Raw genomic sequence first — 25,094 nt, forward strand, 5'->3', positions numbered from 1 at the left:
CAACTGTGTCGTCGTCATTTTCTTCTTCTTTGGCGATCACTCATAGCCGAGTAAGATTGTCTTCCATAAACACTGTTTTGACAATGAATCCATAAGTGACTGTGGTGGCCAATTATGGACCCACACGTCCTTCCACTGTAGGGACATTGGTTCCTGGGCGGGAGTTGATCACGGTGTGGATTTGCCAAGCATGCCTTCCTCTTAGCTCGACTGTGTATGCACATACATGCAGGGCCAGCCCAAGACATTTTGCTGCCTGAGGCAGACAAGGTGGCACCTCCCACATACAAAAACTGACTGGACTGTAGTTAAAACTTCCTTCAACACTGGTGACAGGATAGGATCCTTATCACAACTGAAGCTTCAGGCCAGATTAGGAGGACAGGAGAGAACATGTGGCAACAGAGAAGAATGGGTGGATTATAGCTGAAGGTGGCTGCTGCTCCCGCTCAGCATCCACCATGCGAGGTGCTTGCCTCACTCTGTGAAATGCTGGAGCTGTACCTTCATGCATGCTTAAGTTTTTGCATACCTACGACTTCCTCACTCATGTGTTTTTACATATTTGAAACTCTCTGAGGGAGAATGTAAAGAAGCATTAAGGTAAAGGGTTAATCACCCTTCCTGTTACTTCTCTAGTACTACTCAGTAAGTGGCTTTAAAAGGGGGGGGGGGAGGCACTGTGTTATTAAACCACATGCACTTGCACCTAACATGAAATTTATCCCTAAAGTATGTGAATATTTTCTTCAGTTGCACTATGTAAGATTAATAAGAAAAAAGAAACAAACCTAGTCAACCTATTTAACAGGACTGGAAGAACAAAATGCTGCTGAAATGACAGGAGTGTTGCCATGTTAGCAAAACAGTGCTTTCCTATTTTTCAGAATGGGTGAATGTGTGGCTAAGCCATGGCTGCTGTTAAGGTTCAAGCGAGCAGAATTTGGCCTTGCTTCTGAGAAACTGAATGTTTCCCCTCTGTAAATAATTCTAGCAGTTGTGCAGCTTTACCAGCTGCTGTTAAGCTTGAGGGCAAAGGTTCTTTATATTCTATTTATTATGTGAACTGTGATATCACAGTATGGATTTGAGAAGACACAATACTAAGTGCTTCATAATAGCATCTCTTTCTGGAAAGGCTCTAGCTGAGTGGTTAGAGCAGCTGCTTTGTATGCAAAAGGTTCCAGGTTCCATCCCCAGCATCTCCAAGTAGGGCTGGGGGAAAACCTCAGTATGAAACCCTGGACAGCCATTGCCAATCAACATAGATGGAACTGAGCTAGATGAGCCCATGTTCTGACTCAGTATAAGGTAGCTTCCTATATTTCTATAACTATTATTAATCAAAATATTGCAGGTTGAGTTAATTGTATATTTTGTATGTCTTGCATTCTTTCAGAATGCTGTTACACAACTCTATGTTGTGACTTCATTTAGAATACTGTATATATGATTTTTGGTCATATTTTGTACTGCAACTTACCTTGATATCATTAATTTCATGAAGAACAGGCTCGAAATTGAAATAAACAAATGTAATTGACTGCTTGCTATGACCTTCTAACAACTTTTTCTTTAGAAATGCCTTTCAGGCATTTCTATAACCTTTCAGATCAATTGTTACTGTGTGTTGACTTAAGCATTATGTGTGCCTGGCTAATTTACTATTACAATGTTTCAGATGGGATACTTAATAATAATGAAACCATTTTGAAATCTTGTATTAATTTGTTATTGACATACTGACTAATACATAATGGAGACAAGTACAAGCTATACAGTGTAATAAATCACTATGAAGACACGGGAATAATTTCCAGTGCAATTTCCTCCTGAGATGTTCCCTTTTCCCTGTGGTTTTATTTTAAATTGAGAATGAGAAGCACTGAATGATGGAGGTATTAAAAGCTTACTTCTCGGAACAAAGAAATAGTAACTGTGCCAAGCTGTTAAAATATGCTGAGATATATAGGTTAAAACCTGAAATAGATTCAAAATAGTGTGTGACTGTGGAACTGTCTGGTTTCCAAGCACTAAGATAAAGCTGTCTTTGAAGCTGGTTTGATTTAACTAATGTACTTATAAAAGATTTTCTTTTAACAGCTTGGGCACACCATTCTGCCTATGAGAAATTGCTCCCAGTATTTCAGTGTTGGGTTCTGAAAGCATTCAGGCCCAATTTTAAATATGTTTTTCAGGTTTTGTGTTTTTATATGTGATAAGCAGGCATGCATCTGATAAAGATAGGCATATTAGTCAGGGAATTTCAGTCTGCACATTTTTTGTTTGAAAATAAAAACTGAGAGCTAGGAAGTGCCATAAAGCTGTTAAGTCTGGTGCTTTGGGGTCTGTATTTACACATCAAAATATGGCTGAACTCCGAAACCTGTTACATGTAGCTGAAATAGTTTGAGAATTGTAGTGTATTCTCCTGAGAAATATTGTGAAATGGGGTTTTGTTCATTGTAGGAGTACATTCTTGGGAGAGAAATGGTTCTGCAATTCTTCTGCTTTTTGGTTCTTAAAAAATCAGCTCTGTTAATCCAGCCAATATACAGTGGTACCTCGGGTTACAAACATTCAGGTTACAAACTCCGCTAACCTAGAAGTAGTACCTCAGGTTGAGAACTTTGCCCCAGGATGAGAATGGAAATTGCACGCCGGCGGCGCAGCAGCAGCAGGAGGCCCCATTAGTGAAAGTGCACCTCAGGTTAAGAATGGTTTCGGGTTAAGAACGGACCTCCGGAACAAATTAAGTTTGTAACCTGAGGTACCACTGTATGTGTGTAAGGATTGAATTTTGCAAGTATCCTCTTGCATCGCTATATTATGAAATGTATCATAGTGAACAGCCAAAACCAATGACTGTTTTGGGAAATGCACTATTTTTTTCTCTTTAGTAACTGAAATGAGATATGAGATGGTAGATTCAATACCGAACTCTAAATAGAAGGCATGTAAAGATTTAAGGAGTTATAGAATAAGGCCCCTTGATTATAGGAATGCAGCCTAGAAAGGCTTTTAGAAATAAATCCCGACTAGCATGAAAAATTCCATTCCGGTGCCTAAAAATCTAAAGGCCAATATACCACCTGATCTTCTTTTAATAACAAAAGAAAAATATGCTTAACCCTTTGAATGTTAATTGAATGGATTCAGTGGGTAGTTTTACTACATGTTAATTTGTTACTTAAATTTAAAAAGATGGCATCAGTGTGTAGGTTCTGGAAAATATTTTAATGAGCCGACTCGCAATATCAAGAGTTGAAGTCTGTATTTCTCCCTAGGGTGGGTCATTTATTCACATCCTAAAAGAACTACTTCTTAGACCAGAAGATCAAAATGACACCATTAATTGCATTAATAATAATCTCAGAAGTAACGTGGCTAGCATGAACCATTATTTAACTTTGGAACAGCACTTTAGTTTGCTTGTACTGTTTCATATATATGTTCTTAGTAATCCTTTCAACAACCCTGTAAGGTAGGTCAGCATAATTATCTCTGTGTTGCATATTGGGAGTGGGAGGGACACTGAGTCTGAGAAATAGTAGCTTGCCAGACAGCCATTTAGTAAGTTCATGACAGAGATATGATTCACACTGGGCAAGTTCAGCTCATATGTTTGCCTGCTCCACTTCATTAACTCTCATGGGGACAATCCAATTGAAGTTATGCATCTTGAAGTTTAATTAAATTCTGTGTGAAAACTTTAAGCACATTCTTAACTCTCCCTTTGAAATCAGCTGGATTGCTTTTGACACAGATTCACAGAGATCAGATTCATTGACATTGGCACTGGCTTTTACTGCACTTCTCCCCCCTTTCCGGCTTGCTTTGTATATTAATTGGTGCACGTGCGGTTCTTGGATGCCCCGAAAAGGATGACTGAAACTCGTTACTGTCAGAAATATTCTCCCTTGCTTTAATGGCTGGTTTTTACTTATGCCCTGTAGATGTGTGTTAAGCAGTCATGTTTAATTCATTTGTACTTTAGAATATGGGTCATGTGTTTTCCCCAAACTCGTGATTAGACAGGCTGACAATTTCTGCTTAGATAAGACATGCTTTATTACAAAATGTAGATGAATCTGTTACCATGCCTGATACAGTTTTACAATCCATTCTGTCATATCAGAATGGTTTAGGAGGTTGCTGTCTTCCTAGTATTCTATTTTTAAAAAGAAAATGCCAGTATTTCCACGGAGGCACCATCTGACTTCTCCTGTCCCTGCTTTGGCAGCAAAATGATAATGGGACAGCCCTCAACATTGTTAGGACACTGTGTTCTTTTCAGATTGTTATAACACATGGGTGCAATTAAATCTTTTTTAAAAATAAAACCCCTCTGCTTTTGTATGTTGGTGATACTGAAGCAACTTGCTAATTGTTAATGATATTGTAAAAACGACAACAAAGATTGTTGTCATCCTAAGATCAATGAGGTTTTATCCAAAATTGAAGATCAAAGAGAGCCATGTGTTTAGGCCACCCTGATTCATAAATCTGTGTCATGTGATCTCTGCCAGGTCTTACATGTTTTTATGGGCTATCACATAGGGGCACTGAAGTGTTAGGTAAAGATATAAGAGTGGTGAAACAAAGGAACAAGATGGTGAGGTTGTGGAATCTCCTAGTTTGCAGTTTTCTTTGTCTCCAGCCAAAGTGTGAACGCCTTTGCATGGGCATGCCTGCATGTCAATGCCCCCTGGTATGTACACAAACGAAAACAAATTAAACCTTGTTAAGATGAATGGTGGGGTGGGGTGGTAGAAGCACTGTGAAACACACTGGAGAAAAAACAACTTCACGGTTCTCATGGACTATCTCATGGACATCCTCTCAACTCTTTGCTCTTCAGTCCAGTTCCTGTCACTGTTTCTGCTAGGGGAGTGGGTGGCAGTGTAGTCTAAACTAGGGGTCAGCAACCTTTTCCAGCTGTGGGCTGGTCCACTGTCCCTCAGACCACGTGGGGGGGCACACTATATTTTTTGAAGGGAAATGAACAAATTCCTATCCCCCACAAATAACCCAGAGATGCATTTTAAATAGAAGCACACATTCTACTCATGTAAAAACACGCTGATTCCCGGACTTTCCATGGGCTGGATTTAGAATGTGATTGGGCCATATCTGGCCCATGGGCCTTAGGTTGCTTACCCCTGGTCTAAACCATTGAGCCTCTTGGGTTTGCCAATCAGAAGGTCGGCAGTTCGAATCCACACAATGGGGTGAGCTCCCATTGCTCTCCTAGCTTCTGCCAACCTAGCAGTTCGAAAGCATACCAGTGCAAGTAGATAAATAGGTAGCATTGTGGTGGGAAGGTAAACGGCACTTCCATGCACTTTGGCACTCATCAAAGTGTCGCATTGTGCCAGAACTGGTTTTGATCAGCTGGCCACATAATCTGGAAAGCTGTCTGTGGACAAATGCCTACTCCCTCGGCCTGAAAATGAGATGAGCGCCACAACCCCATAGTCACCTTTGACTGCACTTAACCATCCAGGGGTCCTTTACCTTTCTGCTTATGGAGCAATTGCAGGACATGTTGGAGGACATGCTCTAATAAGCATTTTCTTACTTTACATTAATTTTTCTGTCATTAATTACAGAATTATAATGAGGCATCATTTAAATTTAGTGTTAGTTGGAGTCTAATGGGACTTTACATTCTCTGAGAGCTTAAATATGGCAGGGCAAGGGGAAGTGAAAGAGAGTTATAATTCCCAAGTAGAATAGGTAACTAGAATAGATAGAAAAGCCAAGTAGAGTTACCACCTTTTCCTGGTAGAGTTCCTATTTCTTCAAATGTCATTAAACAGACAAGAATTTAACAGATGTGACTTTTTGCTGATTTAGTGATAGAAGAAGCTGCACCTGCTACATTTCTGCCAGTCATGCAGCTTTTAAAAGCAGAGGACACCCAGAAAAATAAAAAAGATGTTAAGGCAACACTAGCTCTAGCACTTTATGAACTCTAAGATTAATAAAAACTGATTTAAAAAAACAACACCAACAACAACTAGCTATTGTAATACATATTTTCTTGATAGTGGCAAAGCACAGTGTCTTATTTCTTTAAAATCCCTGTGCAAGGAAGCCCTGTAAAATGTATTAGGTGTGTGTATGGAGAATCTTGTCTCTGTTAATCAGTCCAGATTAAAAAGTGAGTTTCCCCCTCTCTTCAACTATCTGTGCTAAAGCATTTTACACAAGGACAAGGAGGTGGAGCCTTGTTCGTACATCACAGCACACAGCTCGCTTGCTTTCCCTTTTCCTCGCCTCTGTGTGTGCTTTTCTCTCTTCCTTGGAGTAGAATGAACAGTTTTCCTTTAGACTCCAGATTGCTCTCCACTTTGCAGTTTGGGGTGTACACAGTGCAAGGGCAAGGACGAAAATAAAGCTGTAGATGCCATGGGTCAACTCTGCTGCTATCCTTTTGGGAGAGATGAGGAGAAAATCAGTAAGTCTGACTGCTTTGTCTAGTGCCAGAGTCTTCCTAAATACTGGCTGCAGTATTCCAGAGTGCTGTTTAAAGCTGGGGAAAGACAGCTTTCTTTATTTGGGGTGAGGTTCCCCCTTTAAATTAAATACTTTGCTTCAAGAGTTTGAGTGCAGGTAGGTAAAAGATAAATGTCTGAATATATAGCTATATATGCTCAGTTTATTAGATTTGTTTGTAACTGAGAGGAATTGTATTCTGATTACTCTTTGAAGGTTGTTTTGTTAGTGAATAGTAAAGATGATATCTTAACAGTGCATCAGGGTATATATTTGTTTCACTTACCAGGTATATACTATGGGATAGGGCAGTATTTGCCCACTAAAGACTAATCTCTTTTAAGGGCAGTGATTATTAGCCAAATGTAAGAGACATGGAGGTTTGAAAAGCCAGAATATTTTTGTTGCTGTTATACTTTGAGGATGAGAAAATGATTCAATAGCACTTTTGTTTATTATAAATGCATGGCATCCATACAAATACAATATTCTTTTTGGAATAATTACTAGATCTGCTTCTATTTTAGTTCACATTGCAGTGAGTTAGGTGCACCAGAGAATAAAATTGTGCTAACAAAATGTAAGTGATTTGACTTCAGTTCTCAGATTTATTTATTATGTGCTTTAGTGCAATATTTGTACCAACCTTGGCTACATAGTGACAAATTTATGGTTGATTTTTTACTAACCAAAATATTTCCAGTTTTCCTCTTAGAAAATCAAGCCACACCATGTCTGTCACACTGTTTCCAAATTGTTTTAATCAGCTTCATATATTTGGTCATAGCAAACTTGGAAGGTGTCCGTTAATAAATAAAATTAATGACTATAGCCTCAAACCTAAGTATGTCTACTCAGAAGTAAGTCCTAGTGAGTTCAGTGGGACTTATTATTAGGTAAGTGGGGTCAGGATTGCAGCCTAAGGCTCCAGTGCTATCACACTTACATGCAAATAAACCTCTGTTAGCTGACCCATAATATTAGATGTGGTAGTCCCATAAGGTAGCCACTTAAATATCGTTCTCCTAATTATAGATTAACATTTTTTAATGCAATAAATAAAAAATTAGTGTGGAATAAAATATTGTACAATATATTTCAAATTATTTTACAAGCTTCTGTATAACAGCACACCCATAAGAAACCAGACTGTGAGCATTTTGGCTGGAGTTGGGGGCGGGGGAAGGAGTTGGAGAATGCAAACAGGTTGTCCAGAAGTTCAGTGTTTGGGTGTAGGATAACAGCTGGATTGAAGTTAGGTTGGATGGAGAAAGTTGAGAATCGGTTGAACGTACAAAACATTGGGTTAGATGTAGACATAGTCATGTTTAGAGTTACACCCACTGAAATAAATGGACTCAAGTTAGTCATGACTGACATAAGTTCTGTTGATTTCAGTGGGTCCTCCCTAAGCATGACTAAGTCTGAACCCAAACCTTGACAACACAAAAGAGTAATATGAGGACAAGAATGGGTGACATATAATGTTCTAGGCAAATAGCATATTGTGCAAGAAAATTATCCAGTGGGAATAATTTGGCCAATGAAGAAAATATTCTCCTCAGTGATACCAAGCTGACCTAACAAGCTGTTAGGATATCATGATGCAGTGGGCAGAGGCTTTGTTGTTGATGCTTATTACCTTATTAGCCCCCTAGGAAAAGGGTAACTGTTCCGAAGGCTGTGTGGTACATGATTACTTACCGTAAATACAATACTTTCACTTCAGAAAGATGTGGATTAAAAGGGATATTTGGTTACATCATTTCTATATTTTACATAATAGGCAGAGCCAGGGAGTAACATTATACTCTTTGTTTTGTGATGAGAAATATAAGTTCCAGCTTTTATATCCAGTATATTTCAAAAGGAGCCAGAGACACATTCAAACTCCCCTTCTAGCTGTTCTCTGCCACTCCCACCAGTCATTAAAACTATGTAGTATATGAATACTGTTGAATGCAGTATTTGCAAAATTAAACTTTATCACACAGTTTAGATGTATTTATTAGATTTAGAGGAGATGCTGTTGGACTCCCATCTCCCATCAGCTCCACCCATCATGTCCAGTGGTCAGGGATGAAGGGAGTTGTAGTCCAGCAACGTATGGAGGGATAAAGGTTCCCCACTTCTGGATGATCAGTTCTGGGCCATAATATATATACAGGAAGAAGGCAAAGTAAGCTCAGACACAGAACAAAGAAGAGAGTTGTCCAACTCACTAAGGTAGCACACTTGTAAAAGTACCACCTCAGACTGCAGGTGGAGGTTCAACATGATTGGATGCTTTCTGCCATATAAAACCTTGCCTATAAAAATCTAGCATGTCAGGTAGAAATCACCTCTAGGTTTACTCATTGGCACATTGTTTTCTGTATACAGGGACTTTTTCAATGGAAGAACATTAAACCATTAAAGCCATCACCTGCAGCCTAAGTAGTACAAGCCAGACACAGGTTTAGCACCTCAACAAGGGTGATCAATATACAATCACCAGAGTAGACATAAATTAATCAGAAATGAAAGCCAGGAAAGGTTCTGGTATAGGCTTATGGAACTGGCAGGTGGAACAACCAGTGGGGTCGTCAGGGTGGCTTGGGTAAGAACCATAGGCTATTTCTGCTTGCTTTTTGCAGCAGCCTCTTGAAAGCAGAGACCAGGAGGTCACAGAACCAAATGAACTATAAAAAGCCGTGCCTTATTCCAGGCCAAATGGCAAAATTGACAACTGAGCCTTGGAATTAACAGGCAGGTTGATGAAAGGCTAAGGAGAAAACGTCACTGAAGGCAAATTTTGTGAAAGAAGACAGGAAGGTCTTCTTGGAGAGGGGAGAATTTTGGCATGTGGCAGCAAATATTAATTAGCCGAGTTATAAAGCATTTGGGAAATAGTGCATTAATATAATATAATATAATATAATATAATATAATATAATATAATGTCTGGACAACTGGATACAATTATATGGACAATTTTATATGATAAAGCAGTGGCCCATCATGAAGCAATTTACAGTAAGGTATGACCCCACCCCCAAGCCAAGTCTACACACTCACATCAGATAATGGTCTGCTACAAGGCTAGCGAACACAGTGCCTTCCAAACGTTATGGAACTAACATACCATCAGCCCCAGCAAGCACAACCAATAGCCAGAAATGATGGGAGTTGTAGTTCAACAACTTTTGGCAGGCACCATATTGGCTAGCAAGACCACTCATGCAGATCTAATTACATGCTTGCCACGTGCAACAAGTATGAGTTTCACTTGACCTATGTTGGGAATAATGAAAATACTCTTGAATGGTAAGGCAATTATAGTGGGAGAGTGTGCACTTTCTGCATGTCCACTTAGCTTCAATTTATTGGCCATCACCAATAAGTCCAGGCACTGGTTTAGCCTGTACACGGCCTCTCCTGAGTCATGTTTAATGGAGAAATAGAGGTGGGTGTCATCAGCATACTGTTGACACTGTGCCTCAGATCTCCTGATGATGCTCCAACAGCTTCAAATGGATGTTAATTAGCATTGGGACTAAAACAGTGTCTTGCAGCACCTTGCAACTGCCAGGGTGTGGACACATATTTCTCTCAGTGCTATTTTCTAAGACCGGTAGGAGCAGAACCACTTAGAGAGCTGTGTCTCCAACCTCCAGCTCACATTATAGTCCACGAAGATACCATGATCAACAGTAACAAAAGGCATTGATAGATCCAGCAGGAGCAACATGGTCACACTCTCCCTGGATCCGCCCAGTCTGCCCCACCCGCACTCCCAATTTACACAAGAAGCAAAGATGAGCATGTGTCAAGTTGTGGGATGGAGAGCCACAAGCCCCTTGCCCACATCCTCAGACCTTCATAACTGGAACTGATCCTACATAATTTTATAAGAACACCTCCCCAGACACTGGCATCAAGATCAGCATAAAGGCAAGCAATTTTGTTCTCACAGTGCCTAGCAAACCTATCACAATAGAACTTTGACAGGTCCAGTGCCCCATTAACTTTCACTCTCATGTATTTATAGCACCAGCCCCAGTGTATGCAAGTGTCTGTAAGGGGGAAGGTACAGAGACTTCTGCAAATTTATATCCCTGACGGATTGAATATGTACTCCATCACAGTTCCAGCCATGAAATTTGCCACTGTTCTGGAGTAATCAAGGGGCAAAGTGTACTGGAAGAAATAGCATAGCACAGCTTGGCACACTTCAACTAATCAGCTGGTTCACATGGGAAGGGGGAAATTTAAATGGCCAAATTATGATGCTGATTTGCATATCTGATAAGGAGACTAGTACCATTGTGGTATGTCATTCTAAGCTTGGCTACATATACTAAGAAAAGTCTAGAATTAGTAGAGGACATTGGGATGGAAAGGGGGTGAGGGAAAGAAATAGAGAAGGAGCAGAAGGGCAATGACAGGTTGTTTCTGCAATGTTAAATACAGTATTTAAAGACCGAGCATGACTTAATAAACTTAAGCTAGCAGAAGCCAGAACAGTGAGTCCTGTTAGTACAATGGAGCTCTCCTCCACATTGGCTCTGGGGGGTGGGGGAAATTTCCAAAACGGGGCAAGAGAAGGGAGAATATTCCATGAAGTAAGCAGAAATACATGCGCTCATGAGGCCATTTCCTTAGTGCATGTGCACCCATTATTCTGAACCTGACATCAGATTTTGTTCTGGTTCAGCCTCAGCATATATACTGCTGTTTGTGAAGACTGTTGAATAATGAGTCAGCTTCTATTGCATTGTGGGGAAATATAAAGGTCTATCCACTGTTGTATTCTTGTTTGACTATGTGTGATGTCACCTGCTAATCAGAGCTCCTCCAGACACTGGTCACAGGAAGTGTGCAGAAAGAGCAGACATTATAACCCAGGAGTGTCACAATGAAGCACCATAGCCATTGCATGCACGCCCAGTTTTCTCCTTGCCTTCTTTTACCTGCAGAAGAGAAGTGCTATGGCTGTTGCCTACCCCAGTTCTCCATTTCTCTCTTAATAGCAGGAAAGAGAGAAGGGTCTGGTGGTACCATAACTCAGTGCTGCCTTTTCCTGATTGAGAGGGCATATGCTGGAGAGCTGAGAAAGCCATAGGAGAAGTATGGAGTAAACCAATGAAGGCAGAGGTAGGCAGCAATTTGCTGAAAATGTATTTGCAAGACTGCAGTGTTTTGTTGTATTCCTAACCAATAAAGTGTCATCAGGGAAATGGCTTTTCTTTAGTTTGCCAAGTTTCTGTATTCTGTATTCTGTATTCCAAAAGTGGTGGATGGGAATGTATATCAAAGGCTTTATTGCTAGTAATTTACCATAACAAGTAAATTGTCTCAATGTGGAAATTTTTTGTGGTTAGCTATATGTAAATATAGACTTGTATTAAGAGTGCTTGTCAGCAGTATGCACACACAAAAACAATTCTTTTTATCTTCTATTCATAAACAAAAACTTTTCATTGCTATTAAATTATCTACAGGTGAAAGAAGGCAATGGAATACAGTGTGATCTTGAAAAGAATCTGTAGTAAAACTGGTGCTTTTGAACTTATTCATAACCAACCTGGAGTCACAGGTGAACACTCAGGTAGCAAAGTTAGAATACGTCAACCAGTTATACAGCATGGTAAGAACCCAAGTCGACATACAGAAAGTGAAAAGAATTTCTTTGAACTGGTTGACAAGGCTATAGAAATGTAGACTATATTCAATATATTCTATCAATATATTCAATATTCAGAAAGTGAGGCATGTTGGGGTAAATATATATATATCTTACCTTCACAATATATACAGATGAGATCTCCACTGAAAACATCTGCTCAATATACCACAACAAGGAGGCAGGGGAGGAAGCAAGAAACAGACAATGGCATATATAATACCCTTATGTATATCTAATGAGATGGACCTTTTCAGTGGTGGCCCCATGCCTGTAGAATTCCATCCCCACTGAGGTACACATGCACTCTTAATTGTATTATTTTAGGAAATAGGTTAAGGTACATTTCTTCCAGCAGGCTTTTGAAGAAAGGTTAGGGTGAAGAATTGTTAGTTGATATCCCACAGCTGGATTTTTATGGAAGTGAGAAATGGTAATGCAGCCTTTCCTGCTGTGTCTTAGAGTTGTGCAGTTATTTTTATTACATATGAGTTGTATTTCATTGTATTGTTTTTATATGATTTTTACTGATATACACCAACCTTGAGCCTCATCAATGAAGGGTGGTATGAAAATATAAGATAAACATACGAGTAGACAATAAGTTGTTGGGGCTTTGTAACTGTGGGAGAGTTATAACTGAACACAACTATGAATTGTGTAGGAAGAATAATCAAGCAACACTATTCCCACTCCTTAGAAAGCATTAGAATTGATTATTAGTATGTTCAGTATTGTGAGGGCCAATACAATAGATGCCTTTAAAAAAGGATTAGCAAATTCAGGGACAATAGGCCTGTCATGGTTGTGAGACATGATAGTCAACAATGGGTCTTTTGTATAAGTCTTCACCAACCTGGTGCCTCCATGTAGCTATCTGGAGCTAATGGTAATAGTAGTCCAAAACGTCTGGAGGGCACCATGCTGGCAAAGGGCTGCTCCACGTTCAGTCACAGTTTGGGGTGTATGGCCATGGGGGAGAGAAACAACAGTACATGACTATCTCCATCATGCAACGAGTGTCCAGTTAGATGGACCTTTGGTCTGGTCCAGTCTTGTAGCTTTTCTTATACTGACTCTTGGCATGTGTTTTGCAGTAGTGTTTCCTTTAATGCTAGAAACTGGAGTTCTTTATGGCCAAAGGTGACAAACTGTTGAAGGTGGGCAGTAGATGGAGTGTGGCAGTGCCATTTTGTATGCTAATATAGCTTGAGAAAATAGAAGAGAAAGAAAAGTGCAGAGAGAAAAAGGGATTATTCCAACCGTTATGGTACATAGAATTCTTTAAATCCTACTATGTTGCTTTTCTACTGTCTATTTAAAACATTTAACCTGTTTATGATTTATAAGCATTTCAAGGCCATTATATGAGAGTGATGTGTTGCTGGTTTTTTAAACTGCTATGGAAGTCCCCCCCAAGTTATTGTATCTCTCAAGGTTTTCATTCATTATTTCCCCTTATCACTGTATACAAAAGGCCATTCCACTGCAATTAGATAGAAAAGGGAAATAGGCTCTTTGCATACGTATTTTCTGGGCAAGAATCCTCTTTGTGGGAACATCTATTTCCAAGGCTGTTTGAATAGGTTTGCAAATTTTGTCTGTTTAATATCCCACCCTAGGACTGTTTCTTCACTAGGTGATCAAGACTAGTGTAAGAACGAGGACATAGCTAGAGTAATCTTATTATTACTATTCACTTATAATGCACTTAAAACTTTCTAGATGCTGTGCAGAGATGGCAAGATAAAGATTGCACCTGCCTCCAGACTTACCATCAAATAGATATGATACAAAAGGGAAAAGGAATGGGGAGGGAAGATAAAAGCAAGCAAATTCAAAAACCAGTTCTCACAGTTATATAACCTCAACAGTATCAGCTGGTCTGGACATGTGGGCCTTTCTTACTGTAAAAATGCACACAACACATCATCCCTTGATTCACTGGCTGATGGATGGAGCCAGACTGCACTTCCTTTCAGTTCTGTAGTCTCAGGGCAACTAGGCCCAGAGAGAGAGGCTGAGGTGGCAACAGTCTGAAGCACACTTTCTTTGTGATATCCCATGTTGTTCTCTGTGGGATTTATAGGACTGCAATGCATATGACTGAACACAAAAGAATATAGAGTTCCTGTACTGTTAATGGATGTTTAGAAGCTGGAGTGTCAACAGGTGCAGGTTTCCTCATCCCTCTAGGGCAGGAGTGGTTGACCTGTCGCCCTTCAGATGTTGCAAGACTCCAATTCCCATCAGCCCCAGCCAGCATGGCCAGTGGCCAGGGATCATGGCAGTTGTAGTGCAGCAACCTCTGCCCTAGGAAAAGCTTGTGTCCATTGAAATTCCCTTTACCACATTGCTATACAGGAAGGAGCCCTCTCTCTTTTGTTCCTGGTTATCAAGACTAAACACTGATGTTGAAATCAAGTAAAATTCTGGCCAGGAAGTAAAGACGATGTTTTAATGGATGTTGCTTCCCTTCTGATGCAGCGAGAAGTTTCACTTTTGCTTCATCAACTGCACTGTTATTCATATGACTCCTTCCTCCATGGCTGGAGCTGGCAAATCGTTGATGTTTATTGGGAGAAGGTTTTTTTAGTTCCTTCACAAATTAAAAAGAATACACACGCTCACACAGTTGTGGCACATGAGGCAGGGCACTGCTGCTGCGCTGTCCTCCTACCCAGTGCATCTGAGCTCATCACTACCTCAACCCAGGGCTTCCCCTACCTGCACTGTCACACTGCCCCACTCCATCCCAATTCCAGCAAACAGCAGCATCAGCACAGCCAAGAGCATGGCACATTGTCATCCCACCTCCTGCACAGTGACTGATCATGTGGATCCTCTGCATTTTAATGCCATAGTCTCTCCAATATGCTGTTTGTATTATTAGTTAGCACCTTGGGGGGGGGGGGGTATCATTCTGACCAATCACTAACAAAAGATGCTTGCCATACTCATTTTAGGTTCAGGCTGCTATTTTCATCTGATAATGCAGAGAATTCTGGATCGGCTGGGCTCTAAACGCATGTTCTTGGTACTACATTACCAATTACTTTTGTTGCATTTACAAATTTAAATAGGGAGACTCTTCTGTCAGTGTGGCTATTTGCTTTGCTTAAATATCAGCAGAGTTGCAAGTCAAAGAAAGAACGATCACCAAGCTCATTTCTCCAGTTCGCTGTAATTCATTCCTCGCTAGGAGTTTTATTATATTTGCTTCCTCATATTGTGCTGAACTCCTCTGCAAAGGATGTAGATTCAAGCCAACTTGGTGAAAAGGCATTAGAGGGCTCAAACAAACAGGAAATTTTGAGTTTTATTAATCAAATCATGATTGAGTTTTTGGGGTATGCTTTCTCCTAAGTCCAGCTGCCATAATCTTTCCATGGGGAGATAGTCTTCATCAGATCATAGTACTCTTTTTTTCTTTTCTTTTCAGATGGTCACATGTACTGTGTATGTTTGTTTGGAGTGTAGGAAACCCATTTTGAACCTTTGGCTAACACATGGTGAATAGAACAATATGCTGATATACAGTAAAATATCAAGAAAACTCATGTTGTTTTTCTTACCTTGGGGTCAATTTACACACAAATTACATGCTCTACTACATAAAGTTGGCTCAGGTAGGTAGCCGTGTTGGTCTGACGCGGTCAAAATAAATGAAAAAAATTGTCCAGCAGCACCTTAGAGACCAACTAAGTTTGTTCTGGATATAAGCTTTTGAGAAGAAGTGTGCATGCACACAAAAGCTTATACCCAGAACAAACTTAGTTGGTCTCTAAGGTGCTACTTCCTGCCAACCTAGCAGTTCGAAAGCACATCAAAGTGCAAGTAGATAAATAGGTACCGCTCTGGCAGGAAGGTAAACAGTGTTTCCATGCGCTGCTCTGGTTCGCCAGAAGCCACTTAGTCATGCTGGCCACATGACCCGGAAGCTGTATGCCGGCTCCCTCGGCCAATAAAGTGAGATGAGCGCCGCAACCCCAGAGTCGGTCACGACTGGACCTAATGGTCAGGGGTCCCTTTACCTTTAAGGTGCTACTGGACAATTTTTAAATTTTAATTTTTTTATTTCAACCACATAAAGTTGAGTACAGGAGGCTGCATGCCTCGCTTACTGCACACGGAAGGCTTTGTATGATGTTCCTGTCAACATGGCCAGCTTCCTCTAAAAAAGGGATAGATTGCATTGGCAGAATGTGTATCTAGTGGACTGTGGGCTCACTAATGCTATGTCTTCTGTGACAATTGTTAAATTTCCCATTGTTTTCTTACCTGTTTCATTGCGTAGAGCAATTCATATAATTACTGCACACCCATCGTGGACATAGACTACTACTGTTCCTGTCTGATCAGATTTAAAATGAACAAATAAACAAAAAACTATCATAGAATTTTAGAATTGCTTGTGAATGTATCTTTTTAAATTTCTAACTTCACTACAACAAAACCTAGCAATGACAGAATGCAGGACTAGAGTGCATATGCCACTTTAATATATATTCTAGTAAAATAAGATGAAAATTTGCTGGTGCAGACATGCTCCTAATGAAGGAAAAAATGGGAGGGGAGAATGATAGTAAATTAAGCTGACTTTTTGATGTTTCACAAAACAGCATAGCTGAGCTTACTGCTCTAGGATGAGTCATAGCAATGTTTTAACAGCAAGACTCTTCTTCAAAATGTTGACAGACTACAGGCTACATATGTCTTGTCCTTTCTTGTTTTGAACTTTACAATTCTGTGGTATCATGTGCCCTGGGGTATATATTGTTGTATCATAATGAAATAACTTTATGTGGCTTTTGCACACAAAGACACAAAGAACACACAATGACTAGGAGAAGATGCTGTTGCAAAGGTCGGCCTGGCTTGCCATGCTTATTTTGAACTGGAGTAAAGTTTCAAACTTGAGCAAAGTTTTAGATTCTACTGTTCTATGGGGCAGGATGGATTGTCAGTTCTTAATAGGCACCAGGGGAAAATGTTCCTCTATATACAGGCCTTTGTCTGATTAAGCAATCTATGGCCTTTTAAACTGAGAGCGGTATTGTTTTTGTGATTATATTATCTAGTTAGGGCAGTATAGAAATTTAATAATAATGAATAAATGATCAAGCCATTATAAAGCTTGCTGGAAAAAATTGAGCGAAGACTCTTGAAGAATTTTCTGGCTTTGTCCAAGAGCTTCACTTTTAAGAAACTGTTTTTGTAATAAAGAGAGTGTATACATTAGATATTTGATATGAGTTCTTTGAATAAATGTATGAAGCAGCTGCATGGCTTTTTATGTATTATTATTTGCTGCTAATTGTCTGTGTGCACCTGTATGCATACGTAGCACATTAAAAGGCTGCTAAATGAATACATAAACAAAACAAGCCAGAAAACAATTCATGTTTTTGAATAATCCCAAGAAATTATGTTAAAAGCTAAGTAAATAATAATAATAATAATAATAATAATAATAATAATAATATGCATCTCTTTAAATCTGTCCAGCTAAAAGGCATCCATCTTGTTGCCTTTCAAACAATATTATTTTTCTCTTTTGCCTAATAATAAGCATCTTGATTTTTGTGGTAAAAACATGCATATTATGTTTACCAACCAGAAGCATAATGTTGGAATTGAGTAAATGCATATTAAGTTGGGACCTGCTTGCTACTAACTTGGCTTATATTGCCGTAGTTTTAAAGAACTGTGGCAAACACTCCAAAGCTAATGATATACCAGAAAGCCAGTACCCTTAAAGCCTTGTTCATACATTAAAACTTATATTTACAGTTGATAACCCTTCCATGTATTAACCATGGAATCTGGCATTCAACAATTCATGTGGGGCAAGTGCCAGCTCTGGCAAAATTAACTGTTCTTCACAAACTCATGCTGTACTGTCCTCATCTTGCTCTACCAGTACCCATTTCTCTTGCTGCGGCATCACTTTACTATTGATAGTTGCTCTGTCTAATCAGAGGAATATAGCACACTCTCCAGTGGCTGTACATGAACTTCTTGGGGTGTATTTTAACAATGTCCTTGTATTCACAGAAGGGTCTCTGATCCAGCTCCAGGTGTAATAATAGGAAAGAGGAGAGCTATTTCATTGATTCCCCTTTCTCCAACAGTTCTTGGAACTCATATATCTCAGCTCTGCTCCAGAGGGTAGAGGGACCCTGTAGAACAGCATAGCAGGCAGCATGTGAGGCTGCACAAAGGAGAAAAGGGGGAATGTGTGAAAATTGGCTCTATTCCTGTTCTGATCATGGAAGCGTCTGCAGGATCCAAGAGCCTTTCATGAATGGAAGGATAGCATTGGCTATAACCCCTTGTAAGAACAGTAGAAACCAAAGTGTAGGTGACACAAGAAATCTGTTTTCGGGAACGCTAGAGAATTGAAACCTAGGGAAGCAGTCATTTTGAGTTCAGATTGTTGTAATAAGAAATGCACAATGGAAGCAAAGTTTGTTCTGTCCTTTAGTCTTTTGTAGCATCCTTTTATACCTTGCAGTTGCCATATTACACTCTGTTTCCTCTGTCTCTCACTCCAGGGTTTAGAGAGGCAGTCAGTGGTCCTCCACAATAGATGCATTTAACTGAGATTTTGAACCCATTAGCAATACAGCAATCAAAAAGCAAAACAAATGTCCCCTTTTAAAATGAAAAACATAAATACACAGACGGTATTGTTAGTTTCATAGCCAAGTTTGAATTCACCGTGCTCAACAGACTTCTCAATTTTTTAATGTGTAAGATACAGTTTGGTGAGAAAATAAATATTGGAAAGTAGCTAATAGAGTGTTTTATGTATTATGTCATTGATTTATGGATTTAATATGAAAGAAATATAAATATCTGATAAGAGGTCTGGGATTTTTAGTTGCCAGTTCAGTTTATATATTATTTGTAGAAATGTATTCACACTAGAACATTAGCAGATTTTGCTGGCTGTGGGTTTTTAAAAGTATTTATTATAGTTTCTTTATGGGGTACTGATCAGGGCCACACCCACTTACCTTCAGCAATAGTGCAGCATCAACTTTTCCCAGATTATTCACCACACCAAGATTTATAGTTTTATGTGCTGCTGTTTCAAAGTGATTGTCAAGGAGTAAACTGGGATTTGGATAGCATTTGGAACTGGGAGGAATCTAAGAGCAAAACAGGCCAACAAAACAACTAAGATTCATGAAAGGTCAGGGCACAGAAAAACAAAGGAGAGAAAGCAGCCTCTTTATGCTTCCATTTAGAGGGACTTCCTGGAGTTGAAACTAAACAGAGACATTCAGATGGCTTTGGGTGAGCTTGCACATCACAACTAGGTGAGGCTGAGCAGCTAGTCCCAATAGATGTGTACTGCATGCCATTTCCCCACTTGCACAGGTTTACTGATTTTTGTCTGTTGTGGTGTGTAGGTGAAAAGAAAGGGGCAGAGCCAGATGATGCAGAATTGCTGAGCCTCAGCAAAAGGCTGGTGGAGAATGCAGTCCTCAAGGCAGTGCAGCAGTACCTAGAAGAAACCCAAAACAAAAACAGACTGACTGATTTTGAAAGCCCAGTGAAAACTGAGGAAGCAGCCATTGGCAATTGCAAGGAAAGTGAGAATGACAATAGAAAATGAGTGCTTTGGAGGAGGCCAAGAAGGCATGATCCAGCTACAAATACCCACGACTCTGCTCCCTGGATCAGCTCTGCCGAGCTATCCTGGCTGACTTGAGTTGGGATTTGTGATTGTCTGTTATCAGGCACCTCATCTGAACAGAGGGATGCTAGTTTACAGAGCTTCGTGATAACAAATATCAAGGCTGATAAGAATAAAAAACAAACTACTGAATGATGGGAAAGACGGCAAGACAGAGAGGGCCAGAAGGATGAAGAGATCTGACTACTAAAGTGCCAGCTTCGTTGTGTTCTCAGCTGCAGAAAAAATATATGAATCTCCACTGCTTTCTTTGTGCGCCCAGTGGATACAAAACAAATGGCCAATGGAAGATGAGCTAGCCAAACTGGAAACAATGCCATTAATTTTTGTTTTGCAGAACTGGACAACTGTTTACTTGAAGTACAAAAGAAGACTTTTTGTTGAATGGAATTGTCACTACTAATATTAATCATAGCTACTGTTACCCAATAGAATGGGAATTGTTCATGAATATTGTATCACTATGCTTCATTTCTAAGTAACATTTGCACCCTTAAATTATATTTTTGACTAAGCATAACATTTTATATATATTTAAAAGATGCATAAGGGCATCTTGTGCTTTTTTTTCAATCGATGGCATCTCTTTTTATTCGTTCCATAACATTTTAGGCAACAATTACTCATATGCAAAAATGTATCATTTTCCTCCTCTCTAGGGAAGAGCCATGAAGCAGATGTAATAAAGGAAGCCTTGCACAGAGAACTGTTGGCCCTGTTGTCCAAACTGAATCAGATAAAGGCGCTTTTGTCAAGTCCAGAGATTCGTATGAAAATGCACAAGGAACTGCTTGGAAAAGGACTTGTCAGTGGCAGCATCTGGGACAGTTTCACCAATCCTGCACCTTCAGTCTCTTAACTATAAATTACTGATTTGTGAAACTTCATTTTTAAATGAATGGCATTTGTTTACCAAATTTGTGTTGTTTTGTTTGAGAGGTGGGGCAGCAGTCTATATGAAACTATATCAAAAAGAGTATATGCTGCAGCAACACGTGTTTCTAGAATACATATATTTCAGTGTGAGAGAGAAATTCTAAGTGATCCTACATTTTATGTGATCCCAAGAGGAGGGGGAATCTATTCTAAGCATTGTTTTTCTTCAGTAACAATGTACATAACTGACATCCTAATTTTTACAATTTGTTCTGGCATATTTACAAGTGAATGGAAATCCAGCACAATGTCCCAGCATTGCTTGGACAGTGTCATGGTTTGTGACATGTTTAGGCCCATCCTTACCCACCTACTGCTGGCACAGCAAGTCAGTGGGTGAGTGCATATGCATATGTGGCAACTTCTTGCACTAGCCATGCTTCAGCGTTTTAGTACAAATTTGGAAGTGCGGGAAGTAGTACCTGGATTATTACTATTGCAGGAAAGAAACGAGAGAGGAGCAAAAAAGAAGGTCCCACATGGATTGATTATTATATCCCTTCTTTTACTCTGATTGAACTTAAGGTAGCTTACAACTAAAATAGAAACAGCTAAAACATTATTATTATTATTATTTATTGACTTAGGCTCGTCTTGTGTGTTGGTTCTGCATAGACAATGCTATGCAATTTGCATCTATCAGATACCTGGAATCAGCATGTCAGAGGTCTAAAAGAAAGAAAAAAGGATATATCCCAGCCAAAATTAATTACTTCAATGTTCCAGAGATTGTCATCACCAGTTAAATATGTTCTTCTGTAGAAATGAGTAAGATTCAAAAGTACTTAGCATCTTATGCCACCTCTCCATATATGTCTTTGGGTTTAAGCCCATTATTCCTTGTTCTTTAATAGATCATTTCAATAGCCATAAAGTCACATTTTAAACCAAACCAACAGATTTTTAAAAATGATTTTAAATTGTCCAAGGAAATCATTTTATATTATACTGCCTTTTATGTATGTGTTCTGGCAATTTGTTTTGGCAATGTCTACTTTTTTAACAAGCCAGAATTTGAAATCATATGTATAGATATTGAAATATAATTTCTGTTGTTGTTTACATGCAAAACAAGATTGTTTAAACAGTCTCAATATTTATTGTGAAGCCACAAAACAGAATGATCTTTTATCTAATCACTTCATGAAGTATGCTTAATTTTCCCCCCAAAGAACAAAATGACTGCTTTTCTGTACAAATCAGTTCTCTTAAGTTTGAGAAGGTATCAAAAAGTCCTGTGTTAAGCTTCATAGTTTTATTAATTAGATACATCTGAATATTATTTTTATCAACTCTGAACACTGGCAAGTTTGTGCTCTTAACAAGATTCAGCAACCTACACCGATCTTTAATTCTAATCACCATAGTTGACAAAGAAAATCTGTTCTGATTATTATACTTCTGGAAAAGATCCATATATACATGCTAAATAATACTATCTGCCCACAGCCAGTGACCCTCTAACTCACTTCCTCTCACTTCCATAACCAAGCAGTCAAGGAAGGAAGCAGAGCTCTTTAGATAATGTTTCTTTTGTTCTTGTCATTCATACTTTGAATGTGCATTCTGGTTGCTGGTTGCTCATCCTTGCATCTTCTAAATATTGTTATTCAAGGCACAATCTATTTCACAATGAAATTAGGGAAGTTTGGGGCAACAGATTTAGGGTCCAGACAGACCAGGTGACTGGGATTTACACTGGGTGTGTGGCAGTCTGTTGACTTTGCTTTGCATTCTGATGGCTTCTGAGCAAGCTGCAGCCATCTCAGAATCTTCATGCCATCCTTGATGCAGAGAGATGCCTGGTTACACGACATTTCCTGTGATTTCTGTCCAGCTGCATACATACAAAAAACCCCAAACAAATGATAAAAGTTTCATTGTCCGAACGATAGAAGAATACTGCATAAGGTTATCCAGAATGAAAACCCACAAGCCTGTGAAACCAGGGTGTATCATATCTTGATACCTTTTAAGACTTCAACATCCAGTATATTCCATCTGCGTTGCTGTACTAAAATGGAAATGCTAAGTTTATCCCTGGGTACCTGCAGCAAGCCTGTCTCCAACAGCAACTAAAGACAGTAAACTAGAGGTTAGTGAGAGAATATGACAGGATGTTACTACAGCAAAACTAGTTTAGTGGGGACAGATGGTGAGCGTGCTTCAGATAAATTGGAAAAATGTAATTGTGTAGAATTCTCTGGGGAATGAGGAAAAAAAACCCCCTACATTTATTTCTTAACATGCAACATCACAACATTCAATAGCCAAGATTTTAAAGAGAAAAAAAGCTGTTTGAGTGTGAGTGGGTGAGTAAATCAATCAATCAATCTAGCAACATTTAACTATTCTGGTTTTGGCACAGTACCAAGGTCAGGTGTCAAGACAAAGAGATTGGTTGCCAAAGTAATGCATGCTTCTATTGTAGTCATGCTGTGAGTTGGTGACAAGCATAACCAAGTGTAAACTCACACACAAATAAGGAACCCTTTATTTCATGCTATGCAGCCTTGAAAACCTCAGTGCACACCAGAATAAACAGCAGCTTTCCCATGCTAACAGCATTTTGCCTAACCACCTTCCCCCCACCCTGACTCTGTGAATTGCTCTATCTTTCCACACTAGATCACAACACAGCAATGATTGTGACTCTTAGTGTTATATAGATGGCACCCTGTAGATAATGCAAATGCTTAGTTGGGTCATTTTCACATATCAGAGGAAAAATACTAACATCTTTCCATAGGTTGGGAATACCGTAGCCAAGGGTATGCAATGACTATGGTCAAACCCATGTATATAAATAGGATTTCCATTGGGATCTTTATTTGGCAATTAAGCAAGTATGTCTTCATCTTAATATCTCAGTGTGGGTTTAAAATAAATTAACAAGTAACCTAAGAAAAGGACTAGATGAAATGTTTATACATAAAAATTGAAAATCAAACATAAAAAACATTTTGAGCCAGTCCAGCTGCTTACAAAAATAGAAAGTTGCATTATCAGTTCAAAAAAAGCCTTGACAAGCAGGTCTTAAAAAGGTAAAGGACCCCTGACAGTTAAGTCCAGTCATGAATGACTCTGGGGTTGCGGCGCTCATCTCGCTTTACTGGCCAAGGGAGCTGGCGTTTGTCCACAGACAGCTTTCCAGGTCATGTGGCCAGCATGACTTAAGCCACTTCTGTTGAAACCAGAGCAGCGCACGGAAACACCGTTTACCTTCCTGCCGGGGTGGTGCCTATTTATCTACTTGCACTTGTGACGTGCTTTTGAACTGCTAGGTTGGTAGCAGCTGGGACCGAGCAACGGGAGCTCACCCTGTTGCAGGGATTCAAACCGCCGATCTTCCGATCAGCAAGCCCTAGGCTCAGTGGTTTAGACCACAGCCCCACTCGCGTCCCTAAGCAGTCTTAATCTAGCGCAAAAATGTCAGCAAAGTCGGCACCAGGTGCCCCTCCCATTACAAGCATTTGCATGTTAATAGTTTCAAGTTGGATGCTTGTAATATGGGTTGGTAGCTTCAGTTGCACAATACCGTCAGTTGCATAGACCTCCATGCGTCTATTGTAGTGAGCAGAGGGCTTGCCTCCACCACTGTGCCACTAAAAGGCACCAACAACAAGGCAGATGGAAAGCTAATATGGGAACCACTTTGGAAATTATGGCAGCCACTGCCAAGGCTTCTTTTCCAGGCCATAACAGGGAAGTTGGAAAGGCTGTAGCTCAGTAGTGGAGCATCTCATTCACATGCAGAAGGTCCTTGATTCAATCCCCCACAGCTCCAGGTACAACTGGGAGAGACTCCATCTGAAATCCCGGAGAGCTACTGATAACCTGTGTAGGCAATACTGAGCTAGATGCCCAATGGTCTGAACCAGTGTCAGGCAGCACCCTAGGCCCAGTTGCAAATCAGAGCAGTTGTAGCGTAGCCATTATTTTATACTGTTGCAGCCCAGACCCAAATATTTTTAAACACTGAAAATAAAAACAATTCGTTGCATGCCCTGCTTTTCTTGGATAATGATAACAGGAAGTGACAAGGCTGAGCGGTCAGGTGCATTGTTTTAAAAAGTGTTGCTTGTCCATACAACCTGATTGACACCTCTGATGCCGTAACATCCTGCTCCATAATTCTCTGTAGAACAGACACCACAGCTTAGGAGTGTTCTGTATTAACTAAAATTTCAACCGGACCACCTTGTTGTAGGCAGAACTGGTCAGAAAACCTTAACCGCAACATCCTGTTTTAGTCAGTTTCAGGTCCTGAGATGCTGGAGTAGA

General features: G+C 39.7%; 1 protein-coding gene across 4 annotated transcripts in view; it reads left to right on the top strand.

The window, feature by feature from the left end:
* Positions 1-20,791, top strand: part of AKAP7 (A-kinase anchoring protein 7) — an 80,407-nt gene extending 59,616 nt beyond the window's left edge. For 2 of the 4 annotated variants that reach the window (XM_080999710.1, XM_080999716.1), the window contains exon 8: positions 19,588-20,677. In XM_080999710.1, the coding sequence (XP_080855836.1) occupies positions 19,588-19,793 (206 nt within the window). In that variant the 3' untranslated portion in view covers positions 19,794-20,677. Of the gene's footprint in view, positions 1-19,587 lie in introns of all 4 variants that reach the window. The other 2 variants (XM_080999711.1, XM_080999713.1) reach the window with 2 other exon arrangements.
* The last annotated feature ends 4,303 nt before the right edge of the window (positions 20,792-25,094 follow it).

The sequence above is a fragment of the Podarcis pityusensis genome (assembly GCF_964106645.2).
Source record: "Podarcis pityusensis genome assembly, chromosome: 3".
In the NCBI taxonomy this organism is placed as follows: domain Eukaryota; kingdom Metazoa; phylum Chordata; class Lepidosauria; order Squamata; family Lacertidae; genus Podarcis; species Podarcis pityusensis.